The sequence below is a fragment of the Natator depressus genome, chromosome 10 (assembly GCF_965152275.1).
Source record: "Natator depressus isolate rNatDep1 chromosome 10, rNatDep2.hap1, whole genome shotgun sequence".
In the NCBI taxonomy this organism is placed as follows: Eukaryota; Metazoa; Chordata; order Testudines; family Cheloniidae; genus Natator; species Natator depressus.
In genome coordinates, this window is record NC_134243.1 from 82,912,576 (window position 1) to 82,930,812 (window position 18,237).

The 18,237-nt window shown below is 64.5% G+C and overlaps 2 protein-coding genes across 2 annotated transcripts; both read right to left on the reverse strand.

The window, feature by feature from the left end:
* Nucleotides 1-879: 879 nt before the first annotated feature.
* LOC141994601 (gonadotropin-releasing hormone II receptor-like) lies at nucleotides 880-6,136 on the reverse strand. The gene is made up of 4 exons (XM_074964840.1): nucleotides 6,039-6,136; nucleotides 3,428-3,997; nucleotides 1,928-2,132; nucleotides 880-1,445 (listed from the first exon to the last, which is right to left on the reverse strand). Exons 2-4 carry the CDS (start codon nucleotides 3,959-3,961, stop codon nucleotides 982-984), a joined length of 1,203 nt encoding a protein of 400 aa, XP_074820941.1. The 5' UTR covers nucleotides 3,962-3,997; nucleotides 6,039-6,136; the 3' UTR covers nucleotides 880-981.
* A 6,279-nt stretch (nucleotides 6,137-12,415) lies between these two features.
* LOC141994318 (mesoderm posterior protein 1-like) lies at nucleotides 12,416-13,924 on the reverse strand. The gene is made up of 2 exons (XM_074964523.1): nucleotides 13,097-13,924; nucleotides 12,416-12,469 (listed from the first exon to the last, which is right to left on the reverse strand). Exons 1-2 carry the CDS (start codon nucleotides 13,922-13,924, stop codon nucleotides 12,416-12,418), a joined length of 882 nt encoding a protein of 293 aa, XP_074820624.1.
* Nucleotides 13,925-18,237: the final 4,313 nt, after the last annotated feature.

The following is an 18,237-nucleotide window of genomic DNA, read 5'->3' on the forward strand; positions in this document are numbered from 1 at the left end:
CCCCTTCTCCAAGGCCCCACCCCTTCTCTGAGGCCCCGCCCCCACTCACTCCATCCCCTCCTCCCTCTGTCACTCACTCTCCCCATTCTCACTCACTTGCTCATTTTCACAGGGCTGGCTCAGGGGGCTGGGGGGAGGGAGAGGGGGAGGACTCTGGCTGGGGGGGGTGGGCTCTGGGGTGGGGCCAGCGCTGAGGGGTTTGGGATGCAGGAGGGGGCTCTGGGCTGGGGGGTGAAGCCGAGAGGTTCAGAGTATGGGAGGGGGCTCCAGGCTGAGGCAGGGGGTTGGGGTGTGGGAGGGGCTGGGAGTGCATGTTCCCTTGGGGGCCAGCACTTGGGGCAGAGACAGTGCAGAGCCCCCTGGCTGCCCCTATACGTAAGAGCTGGAGGGGGGACATACCACTGCTTCCAGGAGCCCCGCTGTGCCACCAACCGGACCGCTGTGCAGCCAGCACCCCCGGGGCCAGAGCAGAGAGACTGGCCCAGCCGGGAAGCAGGGCACAACCAGGCCAGGGAGCAGGGCAGCCCACCCACTCCAGGGGCCCAGCGGAGCCAGCACCGTCAGCCCCAAATAACCTCAGAAGGGAGACTTCCCACATGACTTCCTCCTAGCCTGCCGTGCCCTGCAGGGCTCCTGGCCCACACTGCTGATTGTGTCCAGCCTCGCTCCCTATCCCCCATCCTAGGGAGCGAGAGACCCTGGAGAGGGCCCGGCTGCTGTCACTGCCTGCCCCGCCCTCCCAGTGCCCCCTACGCTCCTCCCCCAGCCGCGTGGATTTGGGCTCCACCACTCATGATGTCCGGTGGGGTGTTGGGAGCGTGGGAAGCCCAAGGGCAGAAGGAGATGCCTGGCTTGCCCTGCCCCTCTGAGTATCAGCCCAAGGGGTCCGTCCTCTCCTGCAGTGCACCGACCCCTCATGGCGCCAGGCTGAGCTGGGCACAAGGGCAGGGCCCACTAACCCGGCCCATCCAGGCCCTGGCCTCACGGGCAGCTGCTGTCGACGCTGCTGGTCCCGTTGCCCAGGTGGCTCTGGGCCCCGGGCGTCTCGTGTGCCGGGGTGGCCATGGCGCCCCGCTTGGCATGCAAGGAGGTGGCGGAGCAGCGGGAGGATCCAGTTGCCGGGGAGCAGGGCTCGGGCCCCGCTCTGTGCCCCCACCGGCAGCAGTGCCCCGGCCCCCTGCGGAAGGGGATGGTGAAGAGGCCGTAGGTGAGGGGGTCCAGGCAGGGGTTGAGGAGGCCGAAGATGAAGAGGAGGTGGGTGAGGGACTGCGAGACCGTCTCCGCCATGGCACGGGGGCAGAACCAGTACCAGAGGCCCAGCAGGTAGTAGGGCGTCCAGCAGACGACGAAGGAGCTGACGATGACCACGCTCAGTTTCAGCACGCGCAGCCGTGCCCGCGGGATGTTGTTGGTGGAGCGGCGCAGGGGCACCTCCTTGGAGGAGACTAGCGCGACAGGGAGCAGGGCTGTCAGGGCGGGGGGCAGCCACCCCCACGCCACGTTAGCCATGGGGGAGCTGGCGCACCCCAGGGCCCAGGCTGCCCCCCGCCGCTCAGCGTGCCAGGTCCATGGGCTTCGCTGCTAGTCGGTGGCGTCTCCGGAGAGGAGCGGCCCTCCGAAGGGAGAGGGCCCAGATGTGAGCCCCAGGGCCAGGCTGGCTGCAGCACTCCACACGGGGCAGCCAGCTCTCTGGGTAACCTGGCCCCACGGACGAGCTCCGGGGCAGGGACCTTGGGCCTGAGTCTGGAACTCGGGACCGGTCCAACCCTCAGCATGAGCCAGAGCCGCCTCAAGGCCCACCCCAACCCCACCAGCGTCTCCCCAGCCCCATCTGTACCCAGGCCCACCACCAGGTTCTCCCCAGCCCCCACAGCCCCACCCCAGCCCCGTGTGTCCCAGCCCCACCTCCCAGCCCCAGCCCACTCACAGAGGCTGGTGCCCATGCGCCGGGAGATCTCCAGCAGGATGCGGGCGTAGCAGCAGACCATGATGAGCAGCGGCAGGAGGAAGAGGCAGGCAAAGCCCAGCATGTTGTAGGCCGTCTCGTGCCAGCGCTGGGGGAAGCTGCCCTGCGTGGTGCACTGGGTGAAGTTCTGCGGGGAGCGGATGGTGACTGTGTGGAACAGGAACAGCTGGAAGCAAGACAGAGGAGAGTCGACCCTGGCGTGGGCTCGCGCCCGACCCAGCAGGGCCAAGAGCCAGACAGGGAGAGGGCTTTGCCAGCCCCTCCCAACCCCTCCAACACCCGGGTGAGGGCCAGGGCTTGGAACCACAGACGTTTGTGGGGCAAGCTAGCCTGCTGGGGACCTGGACATCAGGGGACAAGAGGCTGTTCCAGCACCCCCATGCCCTGTGGCATGAGCTGAGCCGCAGGGAGATGGGGGCGTCCGCCGTGCCCATCTGAGCCCAGCTCCGGAGAGACGGCTGCTGGGAATACCACGCAGGGGGGTGCCGCACTAGCTGGGCTTTGCCATTTGAGGGAGCACCCAGAGAGCTCCCCGCACACCACCCCTTCCCCCCACACCCTCCACCCCCCAGCTCACACTGCTGCTGCCCGACTCACAGCCCTGGCAGGCCCCCGGGGGCCCCCTTCAGCCAGCTGGGAGAGGAGCAGCGCAGTGTGAGGAGCCCCTCCCATATGAGATGGGTTTGGGAGGGCTCAGCGGCCCCCGTTGTGTGCACGGCTAACAGCACAAGATCCCCACCCTTTGCCAACTGGCCCAGCACACTCTGCTCCGCTCAGGGGACCGCAGGAGGGTAACGAGGGGCTTCGGCAGAATTGGGGTGGGAGCCCAGGGCTAGGACAGCAGGGGCTATGGGATGGATACCTGGGGGAGGGGAGAACGGGGCGGTATCTGCGGTGGGAGAAGAGGATGGGGTACCTGGGGTGGGAGGGGGCAGCAGGTATGTGCGGGTGGGGACCGGCAGGTACTTGGGATAGGAAGGGACAGGGGGTGTGTACCTGAGGTGTGAGGGGGCAGTGGGTATCAGTGGGGTGGGGACTGGTGAGTATCTATGGGGTGGGAAGGGGCAGGGGGCAGGTACCCAGAGTGCAAGGGGGCAACAGCTATCTGTGGGTGTGGGGGACCAGCGTGTACCCACAGTGTGAGGGGGTAGTGGGTATCTCTGGGGTGGGGACCGGTGAGTATCTGTGGGGTGGGAAGGGGCAGGGGGTATCCGCAGGGTGAGGACCGGCGGGTATCCAGGGTGGGAGGACCGGCGGGTACCCATGGGGTGGGGACCACGGGTACCTGGGGTGTGGGAGGCCCGGCGGGCGCCCGGGGCGTGGGAGGCCCGGCAGGTGGGGAGGTCCAGCGGGCGGGGAGGCCCGGCGGGCGCCCGGCGGGCGGGGAGGCCCGGCGGGCGCCCGGGGCGTGGGAGGCCCGGCGGGCGGGGAGGCCCGGCGGGCGGGGAGGCCCGGCGGTACCTGCGGCACGGAGAGCCCAGCACTCAGCAGCCAGGCCGCATACAGCATGCGGCGGTTCCTCCTGCGGGCCTGGGCGGCGGCCAGCGGGCGCAGGATGGCGGCCTGGCGGTCCAGGCTGATCACCACGGTGACGAAGGCCGAGGCGTGCATGGCCAGCAGCTTGAGGTACATGAGGAGGCGGCAGGCCAGGTCCCCCGCCCGCCACTGCACCGTGAGGTTCCAGACGGCGTCCAGCGGCATCACCACGCAGGTGAGCAGCAGGTCGGCCGCCGCCAGGTGCAGCAGGAGCAGGCGGACGTGCGAGAGCTTCCCGCGCCGCCCGCCCGCGCCCACCCACAGCACCGCCAGGTTGCCGGCGGCCGAGAGGGCGAGGAGCCCGAAGGTGAGGATGACGCGGGCCTTGGCGGCAGGGGAGAAGGTGGGCAGCTGCAGAGCCCCCTCGCTCCTGTTGGGCCAGGGGCCCCCCCCGCAGCTGCCCTCGGCGGGCGGGGGGCTGCTGGAGGGCCCCAGGCCCACTCCCTGGCTGGCATTCATCACAGGGACACGGGGGGCACAGCCTGCTTCCCCCTGCTGGGAGAGACAGACAGACAGCGTCAGCACCCACTCCCGGGGAATGTGACCCCCAAGGCAACTCCCCACCACACAGAGCCCCCAGCCCATGGGCACAGGTTCCAGGCAGCATCCTTGGCACTGCACAGGGCACCTCCTTATGAGGCTGAGCCCCGGGCCAAGACAGCCTGGCAGGGCCTGGGCACGGCAGGGCGGGGAAGCCTGGCGCAGCTGGATGAAGGGGTCCCGCTCGTACCGGAGCAGTCGGCCTGGGCCAGGGGGCAGCTGAGCTCAGCACGGGGGGAGCTGCAGGCCCAGGGCTCCCACCACACCCCACACTTGGACAGCTCCCCCATAGGACACCAGCCTCCCAGCCAAGGGCAGGAGCCAACAGCCCCAGCCTGGCAGTGGGCCTGGCCCGGCTCCGTGCTGCCCCCGCCAGCTATTTGTGTCTCTGCTTCTCTTGGAGCGGCCTCCTGAATGATCTATGAGTGGCTGGCACTCAGCGCCAGTCGGGGGCACTTCCTGGCAGCCTCCAGAGAGCCCCGGCTGGGGAGTGGAACCTGGAGGGGGCTGGGAGCTCAGCCGGGGGGACACACTGCCAGGCAAGGCCCCTGGCTGTGGAGCTCTCCCTGAAGATCCACCAGGCCCCGAGGAAGGCCAGGAACAGCTTCTCCTCCCTTCCCCCTATCACCGACTTCCCTGGTCCTGCCGTTCTGTGCAGCCCAGACGCCGCAGTGATGGGCTCCAGCTAACTATTGGCGTGGGGAGGGTGGAGCTGGCACCAGCGAGGGGAGGGCCGGGAGCTGTCCCACCCTCCAGAACACAGCCCACCTCACCCTCCCCGGCCTGCCTTGGCCAGAGAGCTGCTCCCACAGCATCCCTGGCCCCAGCAGCTCCCTTAAAGAGGGAACGCCCCATTCGGTCTCTGCTCCAGGGCCGCTCTCAGTAGTGGGCCCAGGCTGGCCCCGGAGGGGCTGTGGGGGTAGTGGAGTCACCAGCAATCAGCCTCTGCTGAGCAAGGCAGGTGCCCCCTCCCCCCACAGGGAGCTCCCCGTCCTCCCCCACCCCCAGGCTGGCAACGGGCACGGAGTGGTCCCAGGTGTCTGTGAGCTATAAGAACACCAGAATGGCCAGACTGGGTCAGACCCAAGGTCCATCCAGCCCCGTGTCCTGTCTGCCGACAGTGGCCAGCGCCAGGGGCCCCAGAGGCAGTGAACAGACAGGTAAGGACCTAGTGATCTCTCTCCTGCCATCCACCTCCACCCTCTGACAGACAGAGGCTAGGACACCATTCCTCACTCATCCTGGCTAATAGCCATTAGTGGACTTAACCTCCATGGATGTATCCAGTTCTCTTTTAAACCCTGTTATAGTCCTCGCCTTCACAACCTCCTCAGGCAAGGAGTTCCACAGGTTGACTCTGTGCTGAATGAAGAACGTCCTTCTGTTTGTTTTAAACCTGCTACCCATTAATTTCATTGGGTGGCCCCTAGTTCTTATCTTATGGGAACAAGTAAATAACTTTTCCTTATTCACTTTCTCCACACCACTCATGATTTGATAGACCTCTGTCACATCCCCTCTTAGTCTCCTCTTTTCCAAGCTGAAAAGTCCTAGCCTCTTTAATCTCTCCTCATATGGGACCCGTTCCAAACCCCTAATCATTTTAGTTGCCCTTTTCAGAACCTTTTCTAATGCCAGGTCAGCGTCTGTGCCGCATGCCACACTCTCTGGGACACAGGTGCATGCCGTGCCCACAGCAATACCCGGGGAGGGGACATCCCTCCATCATGCCCGGGGAGTGGACGTCCTGACAGGATCCGCGCTGTTGCTACCAGTGGGAGATGCTCCCTCTGCCGGTCCCACCCAGACACCTGCTGAGGCGGTTTTGGGGCTGGGCAGCCCCCGCACCCAGCCTGCACCAATCCGCATCCCCCAGGCGCATCCGGCCCCTGGGCAAGGGGATGCCTGCCCAGCCTCCCCTGCCCCATGCATCCCTCCCAGCTGGGACAGCAGAGGACAAGGAGCAGGGCCCCAAGCCACCCACCCCCCTCCTCACCTCCGGCCACAAACTCCCACTGCTCTGCGTGGGTCAGAGCTGGTGCTGCTGGTTCCCGCTCAGTGTCCGGAGCCTCCCTCGGCATTAACGGTTGCACTGCATCCCCGCGGCAGCGAGCCAGCTGGTGCCCCCCCCCCCACAGCCAGCCCCCACTCGGACTCCAGTCGCACCAGTCCCAGGGCTGGGAGGGGGAGAAGCTGCTGCTGCTGTCACTGCCACCTGCCCCGTCACGTGACTCGCTGGACGCTGACGCAGCTGATCGATGAGATGCCCTTGACGGCTCAGGTTGCTTCTTGATGGAATAAACTTGTGTTTAAAAGGCTTTGCTCGCCCATCCCCCATGTGGCACCCACACGCACGGTCACATGCACTCACACACACACTAACCCTGAGTCACATGTAGTCACACCCTCACACTCACACGTGCATCACGCACTCCCAGTTAGACGTGTACTAACATGGCATCACTGGCACAGTCACACACTCACGTGCACTCATGCACTTACACACACTCACACACAGATATGCACTACCCCTGAGTCCCATGCAGTCACACCCACACACACACACTCATTCACATGCACTCATGCACTCCCAGTCAGACGTGCACTAACACGGCATCACAGGCCCAGTCACACACTCACATCCACACTCTCACACACACATGTGCTCCCACAAAGAGCTGCCATGAGTGCGGTGGTCTGTCCGGACAGCCTCCCTTGCTGGACAGTGGGGCAGGCATGGGGCACACAGCCCTGCCAAGCAGCCTGTCTCCGCTGTGGAGGGGTGTCTGGCGCCCCATCACAAAGCACAATAGCCCTACCCCAGCTTGCCTCTCTCTGCAGCTCCTCCATCCAAAGCCCTGGGCAGATGAGGGGCTGGATCCACATCTGGGGATGTTGGATACGCTTGGCCCAGGTGCCAGGTACAGACCCTGCCCACGGGGACCAAGTGGACAGGACAGCTGGGGACTCTGGCTGGGGTGCACCAGGTCCTTAGGGCTGTGGGGTGAGCTGTAGGCCTGTCCCCCCCGTGCCCGGGATTCCCCTCTGGCTGGGCTGTCTCCTCAGCCGGCAGCACCAGGGTTGTCTCTGGTGCTGGTGGAACCTGGCATTGGGGTGGAGCAGCCCAGGAGCCGCTGGCAACCTGGCATGGCCTCTGCGGCCACAGCACATCCTGGCCGTTCTCAGCAGGAGCCACTGAACCGATGTGGTTGCTGGTCTGTTAAGCTCTCTGTGGTGCAGGGCTAGACCCACAAAAGCAACGCTTTGGCATCCAGAGGCTGGCAGGGTGGGGGCCTGGACATCCACCCCATCGCTGCCAGACTCACAGATCAGCTCGGTGCCCGCCGGCGCCCTCCAACTCCCCTCTGGTGCAAGGGGCGCCCCTGAGCCTGGACGTCCCTGCCTGATAGGAGGCAGCGGTGCTGGGCAGGGGGCCACCCAGTGCTACCTTGGCAGCAGCCTGCCCCCGTGCTGCAGGCCTGGCCCGGGCAAAGCACCTGCCCCGCAGCCTCCGGGCCTCGCTCCTCAGACACAGCTCTCCAGTGACACCCCGTGGCCGGCCGGGGCACATGTCCAGCCCCAGGGAAAGCTGGCAGACACCAGCACAGACAGCCTGCCGGATGTCTGGACCCGGGTGTCACGGCGTCCCCGAGCGATGCTCTGGAAGGGCTCCCTACGAAGCCAGGCAGGACTCTGGGGAAGTCTCCTCTCTGGGAGCAGCCTGTCTGCAGGACACACAGCTCACCCGGCTTCCACCTTCCTGGGTCTGACCTCAGCGCATTCAGCATCCTCTGCCCCTCCGTGTGCTTCCCACAGCGAGTCCGCCCAGTTGCGGCTCCTGGGGAAGCCAGAGGGTCCTGCCCCCCAACTCCGCAGTCAGACGGGACTCTCAGCCAGCCGGGGAAACAGAAGGTTTATTAGACGACAGGAACATGGTCTAAAACAGAGCTTGTAGGTGCAGAGAACAGGACCCCTCAGCTGGCTTCATTTTGGGGGGGCAGGGAGTCAGACAACCCCGTCTGCACTTCACTCCATGTCTCCAGCCAGCCCCAAAACAGAAACTCCCTCCAGCCCCTCCTCCCCTGGGCTTTGTCCCTTTCCCCAGCCAGGAGGTCACCGGATTCCTTTGTTCTCCAGCTCTTTAGCTCTCACCTTGCAGGGGGGAAGGGCCCAGGCCATCAGTTGCCAGGAAACAGGGAGTCGGCCATTCTCTGTGTCCAGACCCCTGCTCACACCTGCCCTCTAGGGCTCTGCAACGATCATACACCCTTACCCCACCCCCTAGATACTTAAGAACTGCAGAGGGGAAACTGAGGCACCCCCACACTATTCAGGGGAAACATTAAGAACAATCCCACTTCATCACACTGGATTCAATCAACCAGGACCCAGGTCTGAGCCGCTGCTGTGGCTGATGCGCTTGGCCTGGCTGCACCACGGGACAGGCCTGGGGAAGGACAATCCAGCTACCCCACGGTGGGTCCCCACCCCCCAGCCCAGCTGCCAGCAGGAGTCTCCGCAGGACACAGTGAGGTGCTGAGTCCCCATGGACTGTGCGACCTCACAGGGAGCATGGTGCTGTCACACGCTCACCTCACACGGGCCGGGGATGTGCTCTGCGCGTGCATCATGGCACTGCCTGGACACGTCAGGGTGCAGGGATCGCACACGCTCGCATTCAGCGGAGCAGCATGTGGCCCCTGCCCCGTGATTTGCCCAGACGGGCCCAGACAGGGGGCTGCTGTTTGTCTCCGCAGGTGACCTGAGGTGGCAGAGCAGGGAACCAAGCAGGGCAGAGCCAGGATCCACTGAGACAAACCGAGCGTCATGCTGGCTCCAGAGCGCAGTTCTGGGGCTCTCAGAGGCTCAGCCCCTCCATCTGTTGGGGGTGCTGAGTCCCCTGGAGCCCCCACCTCCCAGCCTTGCCATGAGATTCCACCCCCACCTCCATGGCCCGCGGCCCTGTGCATTGCACAGCCCCTTGCAGGCCAGTGTCCCGTGGCGAAGGGCCGTTCCCATATGGAAGGTGCCCAAAGACTCAGGCTGCTGCAGCCACAGAGAGAGGTGCAGGCTGGCACCCCGGGGCTACTGGCCATTTAACCCGGGGCCAAGGGGAACCGATGGTGCCCAGAGGAGCACAGGCCTGGGGGGGGCAGCGTGGCCCATGCCGAGGTAGGCCTGGGCACCACAGGGGCGTTTTGCATCTCAAAGGCCGTGTCTCTCTGGCAGAAGGAATTAATATTATTAGCAAGTCAGTTCACAGCTAAGTGAGGCTCATTAGCTGCCCAGCCCCTGCCCCAGAGCCTGGGGAGGGGGAGGAGATGGAGCCTCCTCTGGTCTATTAGCATCTCCCTGTCAATCCCAATTAGCAACATCCCTGTAATAGGCTCTCCCAGCTGCCCAGGACAGGCCCCACACACGTGCCAGGAGCGGAGCCGCCCCACGGCGGGCCCCATGCTGGGAGCCAGGGTCAGGAGCCAGCGCAGGCAGGGATCCCAACCCCCGTGGACACAGGCCCCACTCTGCCCCACATCCCCAGCGCCCCATTCCTGAGCACAGTGCTCACCACCACTCCCGCAATGCCCCTCACGCCTGGAGCCATGGGGAGAGTCTCCGCTCTCAGGAGAGAGCAACAGGTCCTGGCCCTGGGCATTGGGGTGGGAAATGCGGCCACACAACTCTGCCGAGAGCCCTGGGCTAGGACCCACCCAGCCCCTTAGGCCCCTTGCCCCACTGCCTGACGGGGGCGGGGACTCCCCAGGGAACAGCTGTGATCACTTTCCCCAATTCCCACCCACAAGCCCCCACAGGCTGCTGCCTCCTGGGCTGGGAGGTTTCACACCCTGCACCTGGCTGCATTTACACATGTGCCAAAGCCCCAGCAGCTGAGCCCAGCCTCCCTACGACCGGGCAGAGCCCCGCCTTCCCTACCAGGGCATTGGAGAGTGCTCTGAACTGGGACCCCGCTCTGCCCAGGGTCCAGGTGTCATGGGACTGTGACAAAGTGGGACTGTTCTTAATGTTTCCTCTGAATACTGTAGGGGTGCCTCAGTTTCCCCTAGGCATTTCTTAAGCCTCTAGGTGGTGGGATAAGGGGGTGTAATTGTTGCAGAGCAAAGGGCCAGGGTACATAAATGGCGACACTCTGTCTCCTGGCCACTGATGGCCTGGGCCCTTCCCCCCTGCAAGGTGAGAGTTAAAGGGTTGGAGACCAAAGGAATCCGGTGACCTCCTGGCCCGGGAAAGGGACAAAGCCCAGGGGAGGAGGGGCTGGAGAGAGTTTCAGTGTGGGGCTGGCTGGGACATGGAGTGAAGGGCAGACGGGGTTGTCTGGCTCACTGTCCCCCAAAATGGACCCGGCTGAGGGGTCCTGTTCTCTGTACCTACAAGCTCTGTTTTAGACCATGTTCCTGTCGTCTAATAAACCTTCTGTTTTACTGGCTGGCTGAGAGTCACGTCTGACTGCGGAGTTGGGGGCAGGACCCTCTGGCTTCCCCAGGACCCCACCTGGGCGGACTCGCTGTGGGAAGCGCACGGAGGGGCAGAGGATGCTGAATGCTCCGAGGTCAGACCCAGGAAGGTGGAAGCCGGGTGAGCTGTGTGTCCTGCAGACAGGCTGCTCCCCGAGAGGCGACTTCCCCAGCGTCCTGCCTGGCTTCAGGGGGAGCAGTTCCAGAGCATCGCCCGGGGACTCTGTGACAGGGATCTCCATCTATTTATCCGGGGCTGAATCCTGATCCTCTCTGTTGTGTCATTCCCCCCACTCCCGCAAGCTGGGCCTGTGACACCCCTTTTCCTACAGGGGGACAGAGCTGGGAGATAATCGGGCACAGAACCACAGAGTCGCCATTGATACCATGTGTAACTAACACCGCACCATCTATCGCAAAGGGCTTGCCAGCCCATACACTGGGATCACTCACCCCCTGTGGAAATGCAGCCACCTCTGGGGTGGGATGCAGCAGCAAAATGACACAGCATGTTAGAACAGGAAGCTCAGAAGCATCCTGCATTCAGTGGACTCTAGTGAGGCCAAGTGAAATGAGCCACACAGGAACAGGGGCAGGACATGGGCTGAGCTCACCCACCCCAGGGCTAAGCCCCAGGGGATCTTTAATGAGCCCCAGTAGCCAGGCCATGTGTTGGGGGCACTTAGCACTAGCCTGCACCCAGCCCTGGGGAAGGCAGGACAGCCACCGCACAGGGGTGCCTCACGCCCCTTGCAGAGCTGGGATTCTGGGAGCTGTGCAGAGCTCTTCCAGGCCTGTGCATGCAGGAGAGGGCAGAGGAGAGCAGGGGCCCATCCCCCCCCCCCAACCGGGGCAGTGGCCTCCATGGCTCCTTAAGGCAGCAGCTCCTCATGGGCGCCAGGCAAGGGACCTCACATACTGGCTGGTTCGAGTCTCCTTCCCTGCCCTGGGGGTGCCCCAGCATGGTGCTGGTCCCATGGGGTCACAGGGATGTGAGGGAGGAAGGGAACCCTGGGTCCTCCCCTGGCACAGCTCAGGAGAATCCCTCCTGCAGGCAAAGGGCTTGTGTAGCATCCTCCCCAAGTGGGACCGAGGGAAACAGAGGCCCAGAGGGTGGGCAAAGGGACCTGCCCAACAAGCCCCCACACCAAATTGATGTCTACCCACCCACGGCCTTATCATGGAGCCCACCGCTGGGGCGTGAGCTCTGTGGCCAAGCCAGGAATAGAACCCAGGAGTCCGGGCTCCCAGACCAGTGCCCTAACAGCAGGGCAGCCTCCTCCCAAGCAGCAGGTCCAGTTCTGGCTAGGAGGCCGAAGCAGAGATGCCTGTTGATCCATAATGGTTCCCCCTTCCCTCCCCCAGCTCCCCCGGACGCCACGGCAGCAAGAGGCAGGAGGTCACAGACACAGGTTTATTCATTCACAGCATCACACCAGCTTTCAGATCTCTTCAGCTATTGTCCCCTGGCCTGGAAATAACACGATAAATACCCTCCCACCGCTGCATGTGCCCCATGCCTGCACGTCCCCAGCGTGCCCCACGCCTGCACGTCCCCAGCGTGCCCCAGGCCTGCACATCTCCAGCGTGCCCCAGGCCTGCACATTTCCAGCGTGACCCAGGCCTGCACATCTCCAGTGTGCCCCACGCCTGCACGTCCCCAGCGTGCCCCAGGCCTGCACGTCCCCAGCGTGCCCCACGCCTGCACGGCCATGCACAGCTGCATTGTCCTCAGAAGGGGGCACACGATCCAGGGCAGAGTCCGTCAGCCAGCGACAGCAACAGCGTCCCTCTCATTCCTCCCGTGCGTGTGGCCCTCTCCAGCCGGGCTGCCAGGGCTCATGAGGACTTGCTCTGCCACCGGCTGCTTCTCAGGCTTCTCCCCTTGGCCGGGCAGTGGAGATCAGTCCTGGGGAAGCAGGGCCTCCAGGAGGGAGAGGAGCTCGCTGGAGAGATTCTGCAGAGAGGAGCACAGGGATCAGTGGAGCCACACAGCCATGGCCAGACCCGCTGGGCGCTGACTCCGGGATCCGGACGGAGAGGGGGGCCCTCTGAGCGGGACCCACAAACTGCCCCTGGAGGGCACAGACAGGCTGCAAGCAGGGCAGGGCCAGCGAGACCCTGGAGCGAGGGCACTGAGCCATTCGCGCTGCCCTGTCAGCCGAAGCGACTCCCACAAGGGCCGGGGAAGCGGGGTGGTCTGTGTCAAGCCCGCACAGGCTCTGCTGTGCTGATCGGCTGAGTAGCCCTGAGCATGTCCCTCCCAGCTCCCCACGCCTCAGCACCCGCCCTGGAAAACCCTTCCCCGCTGTCCCCCCGCTTCCCCGGGCCGTGCACGCTGCCCTCCGCTCAGGACCCGGCCCACGGGCCACTGCAAGGGGCCGGGAACGTGGGGAGTGCCTGGTTCCCTCAGCCCCTAGCACCACTCAGGCAGAACCCTGCCAACTGCAGCAGTCACAGCGCCAGGCCAGGCAGCAGGCGGGTTCCCCAGGTCTGTGGCACCGAATACGCACCACGGGGGTTACTCTGGCAGGTAAACCGAGGACGCAGCCTAGGCTGATGGGGGGGCAGAGCGCGAACATACCTGGGAGGACAGGCCCGCGCCTGCAAACTCAGCTGGCAGCAGCATTGGCCCCGCATCCAGGGTTTGCGCCCCGTGCGGCTCGGCGGGCGTCCCCACGGCAGGGCAGTAAGGGAGCGAAAGCCAAGCGGCTGTGTCTGTGCCGAGTGCCCCGTGCGGCTCGGGGGGCGTCCCCGCGGCAGGGCAGCAGGTGGGCGACACCCAGGACGCTGCAGCCGGGGGGGACCCCTCCCACGGGGCTGGAGATGCTGCCTGGAGGCCAGGGGTCCTGGCCTGGCAGCAACCCAGCCCCTCGGGGCACACCTGGCAGCGCCGGCGTGGGCCCTCTCTCCTCTGGGCCAGCGTCTCCTCGCTGAGCCCCAGCAGCTCCGACAGGTGGGAGATGTAGCGGATGGTGAGGCGCAGGGTCTCGATCTTGGTCAGGCTCTGGCCAGCCGGTGCCACCGAGGGGGGCAGGTAGCGTCGCAGGGTGTGGAGAGCCTTGGACAGGTTCCTCATGCGCAGCTTCTCCCGCTCGCTGGCGCTCTGCCTCTGCCCGCCGCCTGCCCTGCCCCGGCTGCCCTTCCTGCTCCCGTAGGCTGGGCGCAGGCCAGCCCTGCGTCTTGGCGTCAGCACCAGGCTCAGGGCTGCAGGGCAGCTGCTGCGGGGCTCCTGGGGAGCTGGGCAGAGGGGGTAGAGGGGTGAGAGGCTGCTGGAGTCTGTGGAGGGCGTTGGGGAGCAGCTGCTGTACTCCTCCGTGTTGGGCTGGACCCTGCCCCACTCCTGCAGCAGGGCCTGGCTCGGGAGCAGCTGGAGATCCTGGGCTAGGAGCTGGGCAGGACAGCTGGCCATGGCGTCAGGGCTTCTCAGGCTGCGTGTGGGGAGAGCGCAGCAGCCCCAGGCTTTATCCTGAGTCCGGAGGTGTGAAGTGGCACCTTCGCAGGGACCATCAGCACATCAAAGCCCTGGGGGGCTGGGGGGCTGGGGGAGAGAGCTCCTTTGAACAGGCTGGTGTTGAATTTTACCCCAGCTGGGGTGGAGCTGTGTGACAGGTCACGGACCCCACGGAGCCCCAGCTGCCGGCCTGTGACAGAGCCTGCCCAGGTCCCCATGCCCAGCTGGCGAGGGCACGGGCGGCTCTGTGTGGCTGGGCTGGGCCCCCACACGCTCGGAGGGGGTAGCTTGCACCCCACTGCCAAGGGCAGGATGAAGCCATACGTGGCAGGGCGTCCCGGAGGCTGTGTGCATGTGTTCCTAGGGGCAGTGCCAGCAGCCCATGTTACTTGGTGGGGGACAGAGGTCCAAAGCCACACAGAGAGGAAAAGAACCCAGGAGTCCGGGCTGCATGCCCGGGTGCTAACCGTTATCCCACACTACTCAAACCTGGCCAGGCCCTGCCCTGAGTGATGGGGCAAGAGACTCGTCCTCACTCAGTGTGGGCTGGGGGCAGAGCTTGGGCCAGAGGGGCGTGGGGCAGGTGCCTCCTAGAGCAGGGACTGAACCAAAACCCATCCCTCCGGGATGCTGGAGCATCGGGCCCAACTCCAACTCCAGGCCCTGATTCCCCAGCCGGTTCCTGAGCCCAACCCCCGACATTCTGGGGAGGGACCCAGCAACCCAGGGACGTTCCCCCTGCACGGGCCGGGGCAGGGGCCTTGCGCCAGCTCCCTGGGCACCACTGCACTGCTGCCCTGCAGGCACCGGGAAGCCTGGGCCAAGGGGGCGGGAGACAGCGAGGGACCAGAGCAGCCTGCCCCTCCCGGCCCCAGGCTAATGGCATTTCACACCCTGCCACTAATGAGCCCAGCAGCCGCATTATCACATCCAGGCCAGGCTCAGGGGCTCTGCCCCCACCCGGGCCTGCTGGCTGCAGGGGGCCAGGAAGGAGGGTCTGTCGGTCTGTCTGTCTGTTGCTGCCCATCAGCACGTGCGGGGGACAATGGGGTGAGAGGCCCTTTGCAGTGGTAGCTGTCATGGGGAGGGGCAGACCCAGCTCCCCAGGGCTGGGAACGTGAGGGCACCTCGCCACCAAGCACCTGCCCCAGCAAGGGGCTCGTTGTGCCCTCCGCGCCCAGGGGGCAGCCACCACACCGCAGGGCTGGAAGGATCCAGGAGCCCCCAACCCCGGGGGCAGCAGTGGGCTTGGCTCCAGCTGTTCGGAGATGCTGCCCCAGAGCCTGCGGCCACCCCAGGCAGACAGCTCAGCTGCAGGGACCCTGTGCCCAGGGAACTGGAGCACTTGTGAAGCAAGAATATTAAACACACACCCCCAACACACACACACACACACACACATCCGCTGGACACTCCCAGGGGGTCGGGAGGGGCCTCAGCAGGGAAGGGGCCAAAGCAGTGCATTGTGAGAGGGTGACAAGAGGGAAACAAGGTGCCCCCAGCAGCCCAACCCGGTGCACAGGCCCCCAGATAAACCCCCAAATGTGGAGCCCTGGGGTCACAGCCAGGCCATCATGGGCCAGGCCAGGTCTGTCCCCAGGGCTCCTCCAGTGGTAAGAGCCTCTAGCCATGAGGCTCCCAGCCCTTCCCGAGGCTAATGCCCCTGCCAGTGTCTCTGCCCAAAAGGATGGGCACCCGACAGGCTGATGTGCCAGCTGGGGGGCAGAGGCTGATGTTAGCACCATTTCCCCTTGCTCAGTTGCCCTCCCTTGGAGCAGCCTGGCCAGCCCTCTTCTTCCCTGGCACTCACACCCCCAATCCGCCTTGGCACAGGGATGTGACGGGCAGGGCAGCTGGGCAGTTCGGCCTGGGACTGGGAGCCAGGACTCCTGGGTTCCGCTCCTAGCTCTGCCACTAACTCAATGAGCACAGCATGTCTCTGCTCTATGCCTCAGTTTCCCCATCTGTGACATGGCGCTAGATTGTAAGCTCCTCAGGGTGGGGGCTGTGTCCCCCTTCAGGTGTCTGTCACCACCTGGCACTGTGGGGCACTGATCCCTGGCGGGGGCCCCCAAAGCAACCATATGACAAACCCCAGCCTGAGTGGGGGCCGAGCACCCCTGCTGGAGAGTTCTGAGGCTGGGCTACGCCATGATTTTCCCGACCAGCTTGGGCCCCTCTCTTATAATGAGACGTCCAGACCCAAGGCAGTGTCAGGGGTGGAATGCCCCCCCTGCCCCCCCCACGCGTCCCCCTGGAGCCAGAGCGTTCTCACTAAGGGGAGGGAGGGAGGGTGTGAAGAGCTGGGAGGGACCCCCGGGCTGCGTTCCCAGGCCCAGTGCAGCTGGCACTTGACACGACTGGTGTAAAGGTTACCAGGGAAACCCAGTGCTGCAATTCTGGAAAAGAAAACAGAAGCGGGAGAGGCTCTCAAGGGAATGCGGCGTGGGACATGCTTCCAAAATACAGGGTCCCCACACAGACACACACGCACCCGCTGCCCTGACACAGATCTGTACACACACACGCAACCCCGCACAATACAGGTGTGTACGCGGGCCCCAGCCACAAATACTGGAATGCACAACCCCCACATGGGTACCGGCATGAATATGGACCCCAGGCACAAATACAGGCCTGTAACAGACAGGCATGGACAGTGCTCCCCCCTTGCACTAATACAGGTGTGTACTTGGACCTCACACTAATACAAGAGCGTACATAGCCCTTGCAGTAATACAGGCATGTCCAGAGCCCCGCCTTGCACTCGTAAAGGTGTGTTTACACACACACACACACACACACACACACACACACACAGGTTCTAGGGCTTAGGGGAGGCCAGGCCAGGAATCCTGACTTATTTCTGTGCCAGCTCCAGTGCTCGGGGTCTCCTGCCTGTTCCCCTCTCTCATTTCCACTTGCCCCCTTCTCCGCCCCCGTCCCACCTCCTGTATCCCGTTAGTGGATGCCCTGGCTGGTGACTCCATGGGCAGGGAGCTGGGGGGGCCTTTCTCACCTCCTCTCCCCTGGGTTTTGACAAGTGCTGGTGTTTCTCCCTGCTGGGCTCTACCCGGCCGCGCCTGCGCTGGGAACCCAGGGTTAGCCCGAGCTGTCCCAGACGGAGGTGAAAGATCAGAGCCCCCTACCCCCTGCAATGGGAGGGGAGGTCCCTGCAGGGGTGTGATGCTGGCTCCACCATCCACCATCCATCCCACCCATGCTATGGGGACCCTGGGGGGGGGTGTATTTAGAGGGCAGCAGGGAGCTGAGCAGACAGGGAAAGCGGGAAGCACCCTGCCCGCTCTGAGCCTTCCATACCCACTGCACTTTGGAGCCATTTCAACGGGGCAGGGCAGGGAATGGAGGTCCTGGCCCATCACTCCTGGGATGCCCCTCGCCAGCGCCGGGAACCTCCCGGAGTCTCTGGGCTTTGGCCGCTCGGTCATCTCTGTTCAGTCGCCCCCCACTGGCAAACACAGTCACAGGGAGTGCTGAGCCCCCACCATCCTGCATGCTGCTGGGGCTCGGCCCCTGGCCTCAGCTGCAACCCCCTGCCCCATGGCTTCTGCCCCGCCTCAGGAGGAAGCATGCCGAGCCCCAGGCCTACAGCACCATATGGAATCAATTATTCGTCCCTCTTCCCCAAGCTGGGGAGCTCCCCGGGAAGCTCCTCACTATGCGCCCAGCCCGAGCCCAGCGGGACAGGGGGCTGCCTGCAGCAACACCTCCCAGCAAACGCAGCGTGTGCCCAGGAGGGGCTGGCGAGTGGGCCGCTGAGGGCGCCCCTGCCCCATTCCTCACCCCCCGCTCCCTGCACTCCTGGGCAGGTTTGTCTCCCCGTCTGTTCCCATGGACGGCCGGCGCTAGCCCCCGCCCCTCGCAGGAGGGAGCGTTCTCATCGAATCATCGAATATCAGGGTTGGAAGGGACCTCAGGAGGTCATCTCCTCCAACCCCCTGCTCAAAGCAGGACCAACCCCCAACTAAATCATCCCAGCCAGGGCTTTGTCAAAAACCTTAAAAACCTCAAAGGAGGACCACCTCCCTAGGGAACCCATTCCAGTGCTTCACCACCCTCCTCGTGAAAAAGTTTTTCCTAATATCCAACCTAAACCTCCCCCACTGCAACTTGAGACCATTACTCCTTGTTCTGTCATCTGCTACCACTGAGAATAGTCTAGATCCATCCTCTTTGGAACCCCCTTTCAGGTAGTTGAAAGCAGCTATCAAATCCCCCCTCATTCTTCTCTTCCGCAGACTAAACAATCC

Bases quoted from the DNA above. Each gene is read 5' to 3' on its own strand.
- LOC141994601 (XM_074964840.1), bottom strand. From the start codon at position 3,961: ATGAATGCCAGCCAGGGAGTGGGCCTGGGGCCCTCCAGCAGCCCCCCG. The intron at 2,133-3,427 runs GTACCGCCGGGC...TCTTGCTTCCAG, and splicing joins CTGGGCTCTCCGTGCCGCAG to CTGTTCCTGTTCCACACAGT. The intron at 1,446-1,927 runs GTGAGTGGGCTG...CTGTCGCGCTAG, and splicing joins GCGCATGGGCACCAGCCTCT to TCTCCTCCAAGGAGGTGCCC.
- LOC141994318 (XM_074964523.1), bottom strand. From the start codon at position 13,924: ATGGCCAGCTGTCCTGCCCAGCTCCTAGCCCAGGATCTCCAGCTGCTC. The intron at 12,470-13,096 runs GTATGTTCGCGC...TCCTCTCTGCAG, and splicing joins GCGCGGGCCTGTCCTCCCAG to AATCTCTCCAGCGAGCTCCT.